General features: G+C 32.8%; 1 protein-coding gene across 1 annotated transcript in view; it reads left to right on the forward strand.

Moving 5' to 3' along the window:
- The window catches only part of LOC111424554 (T-lymphocyte activation antigen CD86-like), a 38,242-nt gene extending 21,355 nt beyond the window's left edge, over positions 1-16,887 (forward strand). Inside the window, exons 3-6 of the mRNA XM_023058140.2 lie at positions 11,063-11,298; positions 11,631-11,841; positions 11,911-12,198; positions 16,541-16,887. Of these exons, the coding sequence (XP_022913908.2) occupies positions 11,063-11,298; positions 11,631-11,841; positions 11,911-12,198; positions 16,541-16,653 (848 nt within the window). The 3' untranslated portion in view covers positions 16,654-16,887. The remainder of the gene's footprint in view (positions 1-11,062; positions 11,299-11,630; positions 11,842-11,910; positions 12,199-16,540) is intronic.
- Positions 16,888-18,394: the final 1,507 nt, after the last annotated feature.

An 18,394-nucleotide genomic window follows, 5' to 3' on the forward strand; every position in this document is an offset into this window, starting at 1 on the left:
AGTTGCCAAGTAGTTGGGTTAAATAGAAAACAGTATATCTCAACTACAAACCAAGTCAAGCGAACTTCAAACCAACTCAAGTCAACTTTTCTTCAGTGCAAACAAACTTCAAAACATGCAAACATAAACTCTAAACATGTCAACCCGACACCAAAATGATCGATTCTACTTCTAAAGCAACTGAACCACAAAGCAATGCAACCTATTGTCCCCAAGGGAACGTAAACTTAAAGTAATATAATCAAAGTAATCAAATTTTCTAATTAAATCCCTAACAGCTCAAAATTAAACAAACAGTAAATCCAATTGTTGCTTTGCAGTTACCTCAACCACAAAGTTACTCGATATTAACGTATGTCAAACCAATCATAATTCAACTCAACTCATCGTAACTAAAAGTTGACATGTAGAAACATCAAACCAAGCCAAGCTAAGTTCAAACCAACCCAACATAACTCCAAAGCCATCCAATCCAACCCCAAAGCCAATCCAACCCAACACAGGCCAGCATAACTCCAAAGTGACCGAATATAACCCTAAAGCACCTTTATCACATAGCAATCCAACTATAAATAAAGTTAATCCAACCCCACGAGATCACAACCGGAAGCATAACGGGATTATTTACCTTAAAGTTGTAAGATAGCTATTCAAACCTCAAAGAAACTGATACAAAGTTAGGCAACTTCAAATCAAGCTAACCCAACTCCAAGGAAGCGTATTCATAAAGTAGTCCAATTTCTAAGACAACTAATCAAACCCTAAAGCAATTTAAAATCAGCCGCATAAGAAATCTACCCAACTGTAAAGCAACTCAATCACAAAGTAACTCGACTCCAAAGCATGCCAAATCAACCCCAAATTAACCCAACTCAATCTTAAAGCAACTTAATCATAAAGCCATCCAACTCTAAATCAAGTTAATCCAACCGCAAGAGATCATAACCATGACTAATTTAAGTCCTAAGATCCCAAAGCAACTGATCAACAAAGTAACTCAACTGCAAAGTACGTCAATATTACCATGAAGCTTAAACTTAACTACAAAACAATTCAAAGTTATTATCAGAATGTTGGATATAAACTAGTTTGTTTACAAAGCCTAATAATCTCAGGTAATAAAAGTTACGTATGGTCAACAATGTAATAAACATTAGTTATGGCAAAAACATAGTGAGGCGACGATTAGAAGTGGTGAAGAGCAGTGAGGAAAGCACTGATCGAATATCGTAGTGTAATAATTAAAACATTTCGCCGAACTGAACGAATTGATATTATAGTCAATTGGATATCAGTTGTTGGTGTTAACCCTTTCCTCGCCATTCTACTAACCGTTCTATTTTGATACGATTTTGGTAAAGGATGTTGTGCACTTTTTTTAAAACTAAAAGCCTTAGTAAGCAATGGTCATGAATGGTATGCTAAGCCCTAACAAATTCATTTTTGATGCTTACATTACATTACATTGCATAGAATACATATCGGGTAGGCGGACCAACCAACCTTGCACCGCGACCCTAAGGATGTATTGTAGCCGGATAGATATCGTTATCAAATTTCACCGTGCAGTCCAATGCTCTTAACGAACATTAATACCTTGCTCGGCGAAAGGTCATTCAGATCTTTTGAGGAGATAAACTGCGACCCAAAAATCGAGAATCTGATACGGTTAACGGCAGGGCAGTGGCATAAAACATGCTCAACCGTCTCTGCTTCCTCCGCACATAGTCGGCATTCAACATCGTCGGCTAAACCCAACAAGTTGAGGTGTGCTTTGAATCGGCAGTGCCCAGTAAAAACACCCATTAGAACTTTTATGCTACTACGGGCAAGTCCTAAAATATTCCCGGGTTTGACAGTGGCGATGTTAATAAACACCTTAGCATGTCTCATTCCAGGAGAACTGGTCCACAGTAGGCGAAGTCTCTCTTCAGCCCACAGTCCAATCCTATATTTGGCCATCGCAAATGATACACCAATTGCTGGTTCCGGTCCCACAAACGCTTCAGCGCTGCCATCTCGTGCTAGCTTATCTGCCGCTTCATATTTTTGATGCTTAGTATGATTGGATTTTTAAATCAAGGGTGAACCAAGTAATGGCGAGGTTTCCACTTCTGATAAGTTGTTCATTCAGAAATTGTTCATTCGATTGACAATCGTTATTGGATGTACTTCTTTCATCTGATATCTTGGTTTACTTTGCTGATTCTAAAATGGATGCAATGTTAAGTATCTCTGTTCCAAATCGTTAGTTGAGATAAGATGGTGATAAGATATCATAATGAAACAGTTTGTAAGACACTGAACGCTGAAGTTAAACATTTTTATCACATAGTTTCTACTAACGCAGGTGTGTTTAACGACTTTTAAATAATTTAAATAGGTAAAAACAGCATCTATCTTTCGTGGTAGTTTTACAAAAACCCCTTGGTGATAAATAGGCCATTAACTATGTTTCCATAAATATATAATGTTGATGGATGTTGCTAAGGAAGTCGGGACAATATCACCGCACTCAATATTTCAAGAGATCAACAATGTTGCTGCTCGCACCGATTGTATGGGAGTCATTTAATTACAACTATTAATTTATTAATGCAGATTTTATTAAATTTGTATTTTTAAAAGACTCTTCACACAAATTGAATCTTTCGATCTCATTAAAAGACTTTGGAAGTACTCCAAAACTTAATTGTTTAATACCTTTTCAAATGCACGAATTTAATCTCTCTTCGTTCAATAAACTTTAACAAGTTCATTTTATTAAATTTTCATTAAAAATTTTTACTTTTCAATTGCTAAAATTTTTCTTAAATAAACCTCTTTAAACTTTGATTATTTGCACTTACAACTTTTAATGATCAATAGATGTCAAATAGTGTCCCTATTATTTGTTCTCCGGCATCGTTTTCGTTGAATCTCGTCGAAGTTGAACTTCGCAATGCCGGATCAATTTTAACAAGAGTTATTGTGCGCGCGATTGTAAACACGGAACTCGTCGAGATCCGCGAGGTTTCAGAATTCTGCGTCTTCCCGAACAAACCCCGTTGTCTTGCCGGGATTTGCACGCCCTTTATCCCGGATCGAGCTGAAACTTCTGCAGAATTTCGTATCTACTGGAATCCCCAGTGCAGTGTGCGAGACGTAAACTCAATTCCGGATTTCCAAAACCCTCCGGTCACGTTATTCGATAAAATCTGATGACGTGCTATTTTGTCAAACTATGACAAAGCTATAGATTTTTAAAAAAATTAAAACCGCAAATTTAATAACATTTTTTGTTTGAGTTCTATTTAATTTCAAACTCAGGTAAGTTATTTTCAATGTTCCTCGATGATAAAATTTCCGCAATGTCACCCGGTAGGTTGAAGTTTCACTTTAGGGATGGGCAAAGAGGTCAGGTTCCAAAGGGAAATCTAAACGCCCTGAGGAAGGGAAAACGCGAGTACTTAGACAAAGTGGATAGGGGACTTTGATATACGAATAATACGGCGTCGTGAATAAAGATGTCTCTCTGAAAAATTACGGCGTATTTTTGAGTTGGTTTTTTAACACACTTCCTTTGTAAAAACTTCAGAAGATTTTATATAACACATAGTCCTTATACGAACGTAAAAATTTATTATCTTCAATCTAATTTTATAAATCTTCTTAAATTAAAAATAATCGCACTTAAAAAAAATCCTGTTGTAAGAAGCATATAAAAACTTTTAGTGGTAGTTGTTTTTCATAAAAGTTTAATTGCGATACTTAAAATGCATGCTCAAACAAATGTTGATCCCTATAAAGTGTGATAAAGCACGTACTCCAAATTTTTTACATTTCGACTAACTTTTTAACTTGAACGTGACGTGTATTTTTAACTCATAAATTTTAGTGAATTTTAAAAGCTATTTAACTAAATTTAATTTGAACTAAATTAAATAATTGGGGTCTACTACAAATCTAATAATTCATCCCTAAATCGTTTTGAAATTTTCGTTTATTAAGTTGCGTACTCCCTGAAGCTGAACAATTGTGCTAGGAAGTGGTTATTGATGATATCATTTTGAATTTATTGTGAATAATATTGTTGTAGATTGTAGTAGTAAATTTGGTCAACTTTGAATTTAGGATAACATTTATTTTGTACCTTATTTGGTCATGGTTATGGTTGAATTGTTCATGTATATATATTTTGGCTTCATTCTGAATCTTGAGAGCCATGGAAGATTCCTCTATCAATGTTAATTCATGAATTATCGGAATTTCAACAATAAACACTGACCATTTTGAGACTTTTGTTTTCTACCTAATAAAGGGACGGAGCTAGATTTGAGGTGATTATAGATAGTGTCATTTTAAATCATTAATGTGTTAAAATTTAAATTTTTGTGTTTGATCGATTGTTGTACAAAATTCCGTTAATTTTAAATGTGGCGAAAACTTGATTTGTACCTAGAAAATGGTCACGATCAAGGTTGAATTGTTTATGGGAATACATTTTGGGTTCATTCTAGACTATTTTGATCTATGCAACATTTATCTATCGGTTTTAGTTCTTGAGATATCGGGATTTGAACGACAAATATCGACAATTTAGGGTTCTTTTCTTTTATATCTAGGAAGCCGTCAGAGCAAGGTTAAGGGTAATTATAATATTTGCTTTCTACTTAGGAAATGGTCACAACCAAGGTTGAATTGTTTATGGTTATATATTTTGAATCATTATGACCAATATTCCTACAAAATGTGTTTCACCATTGAGTTTAATATTTGGATTATGAAGGATTATTGTAATAAATTTCCTCAATTTTGATATTTGATCAATATTTGAATATCCCTAATTATTTTCTATTGATTTTTTTCAATCAAGAAGCATAACTGGTTTTTAAAGTATATCAATTTTGCCATATCTCATCTTCACCATTTCAGCAACAAGGAAATGTAGAAATTGGAGCAGCTATAAATATACAAATCTTCTTAAAGAATTTAAAGAAGATGATTCGAAAGAAGAATTACGGTGTGATTACTTGAATTAAAACTTAATGTAATAAGAAATAAGTAGGTACCTAAAGGTATTAAGGAAGATGTTAAGAATTACTACACCCATCTCATCTTGCTGAGGCATATTTAATAAATGGAATTTATTAAAGCAATTTCAAGCAAGAGGCGGTGTTTTACAACCACACATAGAGTATATAGAGCTACCATAGAACTGCCATAATTGAGAACGTAAAAGACAAATTGCAGAGAACATTTATTTAAAATGAAAGTCAAATAGGTCAGACATTTAGCACATTGACTTGGAGAATCCCTTACATATTTTGATTTAAATATGTGAGCTGAAATTTAAACGTGACACCAACGATATTTAGGAATGACTCAGCAACAAAGTACTGTTCACAACGGTTTGTGATTCATCTCATTTAGATAATTTCAACCTAGTTTATTTGATCTAACCTAATTTAGTTGGTCTACCTTTTTTAATGCACCACTATTGCCAAAAATGGTGTGTATTCCGACCATCTTTCAATTTGATTAACATTCGGTATTACTGATGCTCGACCACATAATAAGAAATTGAGTTTGGAAAGCGAAATGAAAGAAAGTAAAATCAATCTAAAATCAAAGTTAATTAATGCATTTTCTGAAGTTTCATCAAAGAGGATATTATCTGAATATATCGTCGATGGCTAGTTAATAAATAATAGGTGATATCATTAATGATACATTAAGTTTCTTACAGACTATTTCTGCTTTCTTGCTAACTTTCTTATATCGAGCCGGAAACAAGACTAAGATTGCCAAACTCATTTCGAATGTTCGTTGGCTTATTTTGCCGTGTTTATGATATTTCTATAAAAATTTAAGCCTAAGTGCTTTCGAATAAAGGAAAAGCTTACAAAATGAAGATGAGTTATTACAAATTTTCCCTACTTATCGGTTGCTTTCTAACACCGTTAAACATTCATGCCACATAAAAAGCAGAAAAGCCAGAAATATACCAAAAAATGCCAAAGTTTTGACTTCCTTACTATTTCCTTATCATCTTTAAGTTTAAGCCTCTGATTTATATTGAAAAGAACATGCATGTATGAAGTAATATCTTGCTCTTAGGTTTATGCTCTACCTTGATCTCACGTTCTCAATATTCTCTCACGTTCTGTTTGATGAAAATTGTCGAACTGAGTCGCCAATTGCCTTATACTTTGTACTATGATGATATATCCTCAGTATTGCATGATTTATACATTTTTTATATTCTGCTGTGGTCACATCCTTTCAATTTGTGACATTTTCTAATAATCTTAAAATAAAGATGCATAAATGTTATTTAACATTCATTTAAGATATTTTGTTATAAACGGTAACCGAAACCTTACCGTTTGCGTTAAATATTATCACTTTTTTTGTTATGTATTTCTATCACAGTTTTGTTTATTTGTTAGATGACATGAAGATATATTTATTTATTTATTAAAGGATCTGCTTTTTAAAAACGGTGACGTCATAGTATTCGTTAAATATAATTTTTTTTTCTTTATTTTTGTTAGCGATTTATTTATTCGTTCGTCGACGTAAAGATATATTTATTTATTTGTACATAAAAGTATCCACTTTTTAATGTAAAGTCGTTTTCGATAATCCTGTAGAACGCCAGTGTTTTTTATATATATTTATATTCGTGCTGATTCTTATCCTAAATTCAATTTATGAAACATTTCAAAACAGATAAATAAGTTGATTAATTTTCAGTATCGCTTTATTTATGTTGAAGTTTATCTTTAGAGGCTAGATGAATCTTTAGAGCAGAATTAGAGTCCATTACATAATTTTCTTAAAATATATATTCTGACGTGGAGGATTTCGTAATATCCAAAAAAACCTGTTTATGTTAGAATAAGAGAACTAAAGAGAAGGCGATTTAAGAGCATTACAGACCACTTTTTAGTCAGATGCCATACGCACTACAAATTTTACATCCACTTGATCTAAATTATGCCACCAGAAGATTTTGTGAGAGAATCTGTTCTTTTGGTTTTAAATCAGATACTCCAAAATCTATTTATGTTCTACGTAAATTTTTCGTTAAATTGAAGCTGTGATGAAGTTGTCAACAAAAAAAAGAAGAAATTGTTCCGTTCTATGAAAGAAAAATCGCATTTTTTCAATAAAAAAGATTATTTGTAAAAATATTACTTTTTCAATGAACGACAGCATACAAGCCTCTAAAAATTTGATAGTATCTATAACGCAATGTACCCTAACATTTTTACATTATTTTGAAACTATGATGCATTGGTGTAAGAACGATTACATTGCACACAAACCATCGATTGTTACCAACATTTCTGATACAGGCGAATAACGACACAGAAACAAAACCAACAAACAACCTAAATAGACGATCGTCAACACTACGGGCAAATAATATTGATTACGTTTTACCCATATTCAACAAATAAAAGATACAATATTCTTTCAATAGGTGTCTTCAAAGGACTTGAAAACTAGTCGAGTATACAGTTTATTTTATTTTTAGTTTGACGATAAACAATGTTTTTATTAGTCCAAAACTTTAAGATATGGTTCAAGTTAGAAACCTTATTCCAACAGGAACATGTCAACCTGAATAAGCGTATAACCCACGAACACGTAAGCCAATACACTTCGCATTCAATGCGTCAATACCCGTCCAATTATTTCTGACTGTGGAGAATACGTGGAGAACATCTCAATAGTAATGATCAATAACTTGTAAATAACTTTTGTTAAAAGAGGCAAATTAATTCATCATCGCATTAATTAATTATTTATATCAGGTGTGTTTAAATAACAATTTAATGATAATTATGTTATGTATGTTTTTGATTAAGACTGCAAAAAAAAGGAAAGTATTAATTAACTCATTAAAACTGGAGCTCATTAATAAAATTATTAATTTATTAATAAAATAACAAAATGCAACATTATCTCGAGGAGGTAAATAAACGTAACAAGAATCAGGATAGAAATACCTCAACCGCAAAAGTAAATCCTATCGCAAAAATCAGCAAAGACGTCCGCAAACAACCCACCAACTCTACGTTCAAACTTAGCACAAGTGAGAAAGCCTACTGGGTTGCCAAGATCAATTCCTCTAAAGATGCCGCCTCGAGGAGATCTAAAGATGACATAGTAAACAGCTGCTGAAAACTCCTTCCATTTATTTTACAAAGTTACTAAAGTCATTGATGATTACAGCCTGAGTTGTGTGACATACAACAACTGGTGAGAGATAGTGAGTACTCTAAAGTTCTACTGTAATGTTTTATTCACAATGATTAGTCACGGTAAACATCTATGTATATGAAAACCACATTTTGGAACGAAAACAGCCTAAAGCTTCTGAATGAACAATAGATGCAATTTTCCAAAGGGACCAACTGTACGTAATCCTAATCAATGAGATTCGCCTACTGTTATCATCCTAACATCTGAACATTCAAAACTTAATAATATATCGGACAGATCGTCGGAAAGGTGTCGGCGATCGATATCAAAACTTGATTCAATCACAACTCGGACTGGATTTTTCATCCATAGCGAAATAGTTGTGTTGACCAGGGATCTAAGCTACAACAATCTCTGCTAAATTAACCAACAAGATCTGCTTTCATAGAGTATTTTGCTTGTAGGATGAACCACATTACATTTATCGACAGCATCAACCAATTTAACGATACAGTGCAAAAATGCATTGGAATGTACGGAGATTGTACCCTTTCATTATCTGAGGAATCAAAGATTTGATACTTGGTTTTGATAGGTTTTTAGCAAAAACTGGATAACAAAAAGATGCTAGCTAACTCTTGATCTCATTCACAAGTCCGAATTTAAGGTCGCCAAGCCCAGCAGTTTAAGGTTTCTATAGAAAAACTCAGAAATGCCAGTTGGAACGAAATCTTCAAACAGTTCATGAATCAATCAAACCGATCTTACAATGCCTAACAAATATCAAAGTTCTAAGATAACTTTTATGAGAACAAACCTCGAAATGTATTTAAAATATTGCAATTATTTTCAGCACATTAGTTTGCAGACAGACTTCCTGCATTCAAACGTAACATGGCTCCGTTAAAGCCGCGCAACGTCCTTAATCACACCCTAGTATTTGATTGTATGAGAGAATTATAAAAAATTACCATCAATCATCACTTGATTATTACTATCAAACGCTCAATTTTGAAGTTACCAAATCGGGGGAAATCCAGAATGTAGTAATGGAGGAGTAATGATGAAGATAAGTGGGAAAATGGCCATGAAAAAACAAGGAAGTGCTGAAGCCATATCAACTTCTGAGCAGACACTGATTATTCCTAACATTTACAAGAAGTTATCTGCACCATAGCTGACCATTTTGTTTGTAGCACAAATATCTTGGCTGAGACTCTTCATCAATCACACTTTTTTCTTAAATCACAGTGTCGTAGCCACATCATTTTCAAGATCCTTGTTGTTTCTAAGAAGAATGAAGGAGAATGAAGAATGTCGTCTGAAGCTAATGGCATCGTCATCGCTTGCCATTTCGTTTATGACTAAAATATTCTGCATTTTTCTGTCATTGATATTGATTCATTTTAAAGAATTAATCATACTTTTATACCCTTTCTCTCCAATTATTTTACCAAGCAGATTTTTTGGTAAACTATTTTAATAATTTTACAGACTTAAAATATTGTTGTCATTGTTGTTTTCCTATATGTGTATAGTATATATTAATAATTGGAATATCAAGAAAAAGTTTGATTCACATAAACGAGGTCCGAATAATCGATTTTCTACTGTAGTATAATTCAGAAAACTTTATGGAATTAATATAGTTGGATACGTCCGTAATATACCGCAATTGAAGAGTTTCCAAGACGTCATTAAATCGAACAGGTTTTTTACAAACCTTTTTCCATAGAAATGTAAAGTTATAATGTAAAGTTTGTAATGTAATTTTCAGTGTTTTAAGATCTGATTTTATGTAAACTCAAAAATGTTTTATGTAAAAATAAAGACTAGACTCAATTTATTTTTATTTAAGGATATAAACGTTGAGTAATTTTTTAACCCAAATTGGATTTAACGAGAATAATAGAAATTGCTGGAAGAAGAATAAAACGTGGTCCGATAAAATAGCTTTATCTGGAACTGAATTCTCGCCGGTTGAAAACGGTCGAAATTAGTAAAAATTTATCGCGTCTGTAAAAATAGTTTAAAAAGGAAGTGTAAGATTAATGGAACCGCGAAGGCATGCGACATAAAATTTATGCACCATTACCGCCGGATAAATCGCCGGTGGAGGTACGCTAAAACCGCGATTTTATTGTTAGTTTGTCTTCATAACGAGGGCAGATCGTGCATCAAGTCCCTTGCCGAACCTCCAATTTATGCTGGGACCTTTTTGGTTCACGCACACATATAGAATCGGACCGACATCAAATTTACCGTGAAATCTATGTGGATTAGTTACCTTTTTTTGTTAAATTTACGAGTATTTGAAATTTTTATTACCTGTACATTGAATATATTTTATCGTAATAAATTTTTTCAGTTCTTCGAACGATAATCTAATTAAGATCTGATCTTTAGGTAATTTTTTATGAAAATGAAATTACAAACTCTCCATTGTTTTCCGTCTAAGATTATCTTTCACTCCGTGGGGAACCAAAACCTTTGCTATTTACTAAATGGATACTCTTCCGTTCTATGGAAACTCTATGAATTTTTTAGGACTAGGCGAGGCTCTTCAACGTTCGTGCGACCCAGATACCAGTGAAAAATTATGTTAGCGCTGAAAGTTGTTTGTTTTCGTACACGGGTCGAAACGAAATTGCACTGGTTACAATTTAAAAATTTATAATCCTACCATCACATTACTTTTAACTTATCACCCATAACATACCTGTTGCTTTCCAAAGTTGTAATCAGTGAAAACTAAAGTTTTCATGGTATACTCAACAGAAATGTATTTGAATTACTTAAAACGTTTTCTTTATATGAATCTTTGAGTGCGGGTTTATAATGAGTTTTCGTTTATTTGATTTTCCAGGTTACAGATCGTCGGAGCAGACGACTTCAAACAGAACTAAGAGAAGCTACGAAACGAGACACAAACCGATGGAAGGGAAAACGAAGGTCACACAACAAAAGGAAACGGCAAAGGAAATTACTGGTGGTAGTGGGAAACCTGGAGTCTTTGCCACTGAAAATTGCACAGTGGTGGTGGCACAAATTGGTGGGACAGCAACTTTACCCTGCGTCGTGAGAAAATTTAACAATGGAGTCGTGAGTTTCTGTATTCTGTATCTTTTTGTTGAGAATAAGAAATATTTTATTCTTTTCGTAACGTTTTATGTTCTTTTCTCAGTTTTATAACGACATCTTGTTATCATCATTTAAAATAAATTTTTCTTTTTAAAATTATAACACAAAATCATAGTTTAATATAAACGTTTGTGGTTGTTAGTTTATTAACCACAATTTGATTTATGATTCCATTATATTACATAAAATACCGATTTGCTTTCGGGTGAACACAATAACACTAAAACCGCTTTAATATTTGATTTATAGAATTTAGGTTATTACATATTATAGTAATATAAAATTTTATTTAGGTATCTTGGATCAGAAAAAACGATTTGCACCTTCTCACAGTTGGTTTAACAACGTACAACGCTGACGATAGATTTATGGTTGAACATGTTCGTCATCTCCAAAATTGGGGATTACTTATTAAACATGTCCAACCATCAGATGCAGGTCTTTATGAGTGCCAAGTTTCCACACATCCTCCTACAAGCATTTTTTTGGAATTAAAAGTGACTGGTTAGTTCAACATTTTATTAATAAAATCTAAGTCGCCATTTAACACTATTTTTTTTTCTAATAATTTAGAAGCAATAGCTGAAATTCAAGGTGCTCCAGATCTTCATTTAAGAGCTGGTTCATTACTACGATTGGTCTGCACTTTGAAGCAATCAACCGAACCACCAGCTTATTACTTTTGGTATCACGAACAAAGAATGATCAACTACGATCCGGGAGTACAAGTTTTACCGGATACTTCTTCAAGCGTTCTTCTGATATCAGAAGCGGACAAAAGCCACAATGGAAATTATACTTGCAAACCTTCTAATACAGTACCAGCTTCAATCAATGTTCATGTGTTAAATGCAACAGTTGGTAAGTATCTTTTATATCTTATTGTAACTCATTTTTCTTCAAAATATGGATATCGTGATTGGGTTATAAAAGAAATATGTATAATAAGTAAAATGTATAACTACGAAGACTTTCACGGCCGGTGTTAATTAAACTAAAACTAAACTAACACTAGATCTAGAACTAGAAACTTTCGGGTTAAGCTGTGCGCCTTTTGAAAAAGTGTTTGATGTTTTGGATGCCAAAAAAAGACTTATGCGTACATATCTGGAAATGTTGGATGTAAATAAAACTATGAAATAACATTAGGCCACATTGGATTATAATTGTTTATGAATTAACAATAATGATTATAAGCAATAATTCAATAATCAATCAATAATTTATTGATTATAATACAACTGCTGGAGATGATTTTCGTCTTGAATGTTCTCTAAATTTCTGCCCCGGGTATAAAATTATTCTTATTCCAGTGCTTATAAAGTGTCATTAAAGCACAGTTTAAAATATTCGTTTTTAGATTAACAAGAGGCCTAAGACTATTCGGACGCGTATTACCTCATTTGTTGACAAAATCTACCACACATACAATCCTGCGACATAAAGCTCGCTATGGGGATATAATAATGTAATAATAACTCGGTATCTGATCGCTATGATCCAGTTCGCCATTTAACCTGAACTTGCTTGAGTTTCTTGATTATGACATTGAGAAGATTTGGCAAAAATCACATTGCGTTGTCACTCAATTTGTAGAAGTAGTACGACTCTCCTGATGCAGTATCTAACAGGAAGAAAGTATTCTCTATCACCACTCTCCACTGTTAGAGTTAATTTCATAATCAAGCAATTTATAAAAATTACTTGCAAAATTCATATCACAACTATAGTCAATTATAGCATGAAGACATGGAACTTGATACACAACTTGGTACTATTGATAAGAAAACATTAAGTCAAGTCAAAAACTTACAAGTTATGTTATCTTTATTTTTATCGTTAAAACTGATAAAAAGAAAACACTGGTATTCTAATAACATGAAGAAGTAACAAACGTAAAATAAAGAAGATGTAATTATTGCATCAAATCACTTATAAGTCATTAATCTTCACATAAATTTAGTTGTTTTGAAGAAGGAATAAGTGGTACAAGGAAAACACGCTAAGTATCAGGAGACAACATCTACATCAGTGAGAATTGATGATTTATGCCATACAGGGCTAATGTACAAAATACGTTTTCCGAGATTTCTACGGTGATCTGCACGAAATTTTTGGTGGGTAAGAAATCGATAATTTGGCAAAATTAAGATTGGGCTTAGCGACGAATGACTTCAACCAAACGTTTTGCATATCAAAAGAACTCCACCCTATTCTTTGATAAGAACTCACCTTTGCCAATTATATAAACACCGACAAAAAATGATCAGACCGGCCAATATTGCATAAACGTTCCTTATTCAAATAAAAGATTGATAGATGCAACAATACAGCACTCAACATCGCAGATTTAACGTGTGGATAGCTAATAATTTCATCCCCAAAATCAACATTAGTTAATGTCTAGACCAACATTAAGATACGCTGATGTTGTAACTAACCAAAATCATTCCAGAACTTTATCAAACAGGAAGTTGTAACTTGGTAAAGAACTCGTAACACAAAAGCAGACGGAGAAAACAGTAATAAGTTTTATAACACTTTGTTTTATTCTTTACTTATTGTGTGGTTTTGCTTCTATTACGTCATCTGTTCTTCCTCTCTTCAGTTTTCCTTTTTGTATTTTTCTGAAAATAGCTTTCATCTTAATATTATGGATCACATACACATATTTCTCTGTAAGTGACCTGCCGATTTTCATCATCATGCAATCAAATGGTGATTTCAACCCTACCGTCTTAGTCTTTCTTAATCTCTCTCATATTTTTGTCATCATTTTAATAAAAAATTTAGCTAAATTTTATTTAGTCTTCCATCAGTTTTGCCATTTGCTTAATATAACGTTTTTATACTGTTTCCTTCTTCTAGCTTTCCTAATGCTAGAAGGACTTGCAGCAGATATGGTGAAATAGTGACATTATCCCAACTGTTCCGTTTATTACGTACTAAACTGACTAATGCACTAATGACTTTGTGTGCACTTTCGAGATGACATCACGTGAAATAAGCTGTTACTACCCTTTAATATCCTGACGTATACTTTAATATTATATGACGCAACTTGTTGCTTATTTTTGTGTCCTTTTCCGCTGTTTATCGTGCTTGAGAAATTGAAGACCGTGCAGCAATAACGAGTCAGCTCCAGTTTAACAAATTGTTTAGGAGGCACAAAAAAATTTTCCGTAACAATACCCTAAGTCTTTTGCAATTAGTTTTTTTTTATTAGGTATAATCAAAGTTTTACACCGATTATAATCATTTTTAGCAAAATTAAACTTTCAAGCATTTGTTTATTCATAGTTGTGTATTGGAGCTACCTCGTTGTTACTACCAATTTACAAAAAAAACTACTTTATTAGTATTTTATAGATTTACACATTTATAAAACCAATAAATATCAATCAATGTCATCATGATTTTCTACCACATTATCAGATTTTTAAAGATCTGTAAAATGGTAAATCATTTTCGGGTACATACATATTTGCTAATGGCATTACATTGTTCAATTTTTGAAATTTTAATGGCAGTGGTAAAGAATATGCAGCTGCTGACGGTTCTAAAAGGATGTGTCCATTAGTTCTGGCTATTTGGAAATCCTTAAGAATCAGCAAACTAGCTGATATTGAACATTGGATTCCTTTTAGTTCACTGCTCATTTGGCGTCTTTTTACCTTGAGCTTCATGATACATACATATAAAAATATGGCTTTCCGAATTTGCTTGAATATACACAGAAATTAAACATCTAGAGTTGTCTTAAGTAGAACGCATCGCCAGTAGGGACTTTAGGCAGTGAAGCATTCTGTTGAAAATCAAACGAAAGTGTGTCAACTGTAGGATCATTTCTCGCCAAAGTCTGCTTAATTTTTAGATCATCATAAAAAACGTGGCATTTATTGAGATGCGACTATTTTTCAGTTTCTAGCTCATTCTTCTGATCGTCGGTTAATTCCTTATTTTTAATCCTATTTTCTGATCTACCAAAAATTTGATACGTGTCACTTCTAAGGTGACCAAAAGAATAGTTTTTGATTTAAAATATCTATAAAATAAATCGAAAGAATCACAGGCGTAATTTTTCGTTTTTTTATTTAGTTTTCATGTCACTATATACTGCAGGTTCATATGTCTTCAAGTATAACTCATACAAGAACTGCCTTGTTGTTGCTATAATTTAAAGGTGATGGCAGCTCTGTTTAACATTGCCTACCAGGATTCCATTTGGTTGGTGTCTCGTTGTTGCACCAACTGTTGGCTACTATTTTATTGGAATAGTAGCAACAATATATATAACTCAGTTTTGACAAAAAATGGAGCTGCCTCGTTGTTGCTGTAAGGTTCAATTCAATTATTCTCACATCTTTGTCGAGCATCTGTTAATTTACGACTGTATGTTACCATCTCCCTTGTAGTGGTAACAGTTGTTTTCTAAGCAATCAGCTTAACTTTTATAGAGTCTATTACTTATAAGACTCAATCTTCTACTTTTATTTGTTGTTTCTCGTAATTATGGGCTTAAGGTCTTTGAAAACGTTTTAAAATATCGATCCCAAAATCGATCTCGGGGCTACCAAACATGTGATGTCATTTTTGTTCATGAAGCGGAGTTGGGTATATTTTGGATGTCAACTTTGACATCTATCACTTGAATTTCTACTTATAGTTATTACGATTCTATCAACTATACCTTTTTCCATTTGAATAGAAATTTCTAAAGTCGTACTGCTCCACTTGGATCATCCCTATCTTTTCAATTTCATCTTGTAGTTATTCTCAAATGAATATCTCCAGTAATTTTGCTATTGTATTTGCAAGACAGATTAGCTTGGAGTCATTAAAGGCGGCATACATTCCCTATTTCTTATTTGATTCACTATGCTCAACCAGGCTTATTTATTTTCTTTCCAAAAGAGTTCGTTAAGATTCTGTGATTATACCTTATCAACCTTAGATAAGTTAGGATTCTTGATTAAACAATCTTTCAAGTAAATAGATGTAGTTAGTTAAATAACTTATTTTTCGATCTTCTTCTTATGTGTCCATTTTTGGTATCTTTGGTTGATACAATACGCAATAAAGTTTCTGTTAGGTATTTTGAAGATATTATTTGATGAATAACATGATTGATTTTATTAACTTTAATATTTTAAGCGATAATGTAAAACAGGAAATGTGATTTTTTTATAATTTCTTTTTTCAGAAGAGAAACCGGCAGCAATGCAACATGCAAACGGAAGTTACAAGGTCGACATTGCTACAAGTGCGATGTTAACCATCCTGGTTTTGCTTTTCAGCGTGTATCCCAACACGTGATTTTAATTAAAAAATATCCTGTTTCATAAAGCAGATTGTGATTCTAAAAGAAACTAATACAGTTTAAACCCTAAAACAGTGTTTATCGTGTAAATATGAAGTCGCGACAAGTGCGCGATGAACTGTGTATAAAACGATGTGTATGTACATTCCGGTTTGCCAAAAAAAAATCATAAAATTATATCGTTGTAGTTTATTTTTTATTTAAAAGTGAATAAAATCTAACCTCTGAGATAATAATTCTTTATTAAAATCAAACCAATATTAAGAATTTTCCTTTCAACAATTAGATTTGGGTTTAAATAGTTTAAAAATATAAAAGATGAAAAAAGACACTATTTCCGTTAGCTGAAAATCAATTAAAGAAAATTTGAAAGTATAATGCCAGATTATCGCGCTGGGTTTTTTGAGTCGTTTTGTTCTTTTTTCCATCTGCATACGGCCCGTCTTTAATCCACTTATAAGAGGCATTTGCAAGTCTAATGCGTAGCCAGTTCGTCGCAAAAAAAGCAAAAAAATCCGTATTAACCTCGACAGATTTATTCACCCCAACCCATAGACTATAGTAATATTCGATGAGTTAATTCCTGGATTATCCGGAAGCGAATCGTAATCTCTCGCCTGTCATTAGTCGCAGAATTGAAATTAATGCATTTGCAACTGGAACAGTCAGACGGTATTTTCTCAGTGAATGGAAAACGGAAGCTCAGGTCTGTAAAACTGCGGATTTCGCTTTATTTAATTCGCACCATTGTTTCGAATACGCTTTTGTTGGATTTGTCCAAAACGGATTACTCGCTTAATTAAAATATTGATCAGCCTGAATTCAAGCAGTAAAATCCGACAGCTTCGCAGCAATCCCGGATTTTCACCGGAAAGGTAAGTTACAATTACCACTGAATAACTTTAATTACGGTCAATTATACTCCGTTTCAATTTAGATCTCTTCCATCAAAGTAACAATTTAATTTTTCAATTGAAAATCTTTCTTTTCTTATCGTCGTTTCGATAAGGAACGGATATATTCCAGCTCCTTTCCCTCATTCGTCAAGAATCTATTATAAATGTTTGAAGAGATTGATATTGACGAGTTCCAATTCCAATTAAACTCCGTCTCGACCCGGATTCAGTACAAAACTTTCAATACGAAACTTTCCATTTACTCCTCTAAGAAAAGTCCTGTTTCTTGTACTCCTTCATTCTCACCAAACTTGTGGTGCTCATTGTTTTCCTTTTTTTCTTTAAGGAATTGCATTTTAACTTAAAAGTCTAAAAAATCAATAAATATTGAAAAGAAAGGAAACGAAGGAATTCATTATGTGAATAATAAGTAATTGCAATAAATAGATAATAATCCGGTTTGTTAGAATACCGAGGATTGAAGAAGTTTTCTTAGAAAGCGATTAACGATTAGCTCATTTAAATAAAAACGGCGGCACTTTGCATTGGCTTACAGGGAATAAGTTTTAATCTGCTTAAGTCTTGACGGAATTGGATTTCGAAACTAAACTTTCTGGTTTGCATCGAGCGATTTAGGAGTAGCCAGGTTTTACTACTTTTATGTCTTCGAAAAGGAAGAACAACAGTTGATGGTTATAATCTTTAAAACTAAAGTACAAAAGTTTTATACTTGTTTGGATAAATTTTAAAGATTATTCCTACAAGTTTTGTTTCAAAATTTTTTAATTCAAAATATTGGATATTAATTAATGAAAGATTTTGAGGTAGTAAGCGAAGGATT

The sequence above is a fragment of the Onthophagus taurus genome, chromosome 7 (genome assembly GCF_036711975.1).
Source record: "Onthophagus taurus isolate NC chromosome 7, IU_Otau_3.0, whole genome shotgun sequence".
Classification (NCBI taxonomy): Eukaryota; Metazoa; Arthropoda; class Insecta; order Coleoptera; family Scarabaeidae; genus Onthophagus; species Onthophagus taurus.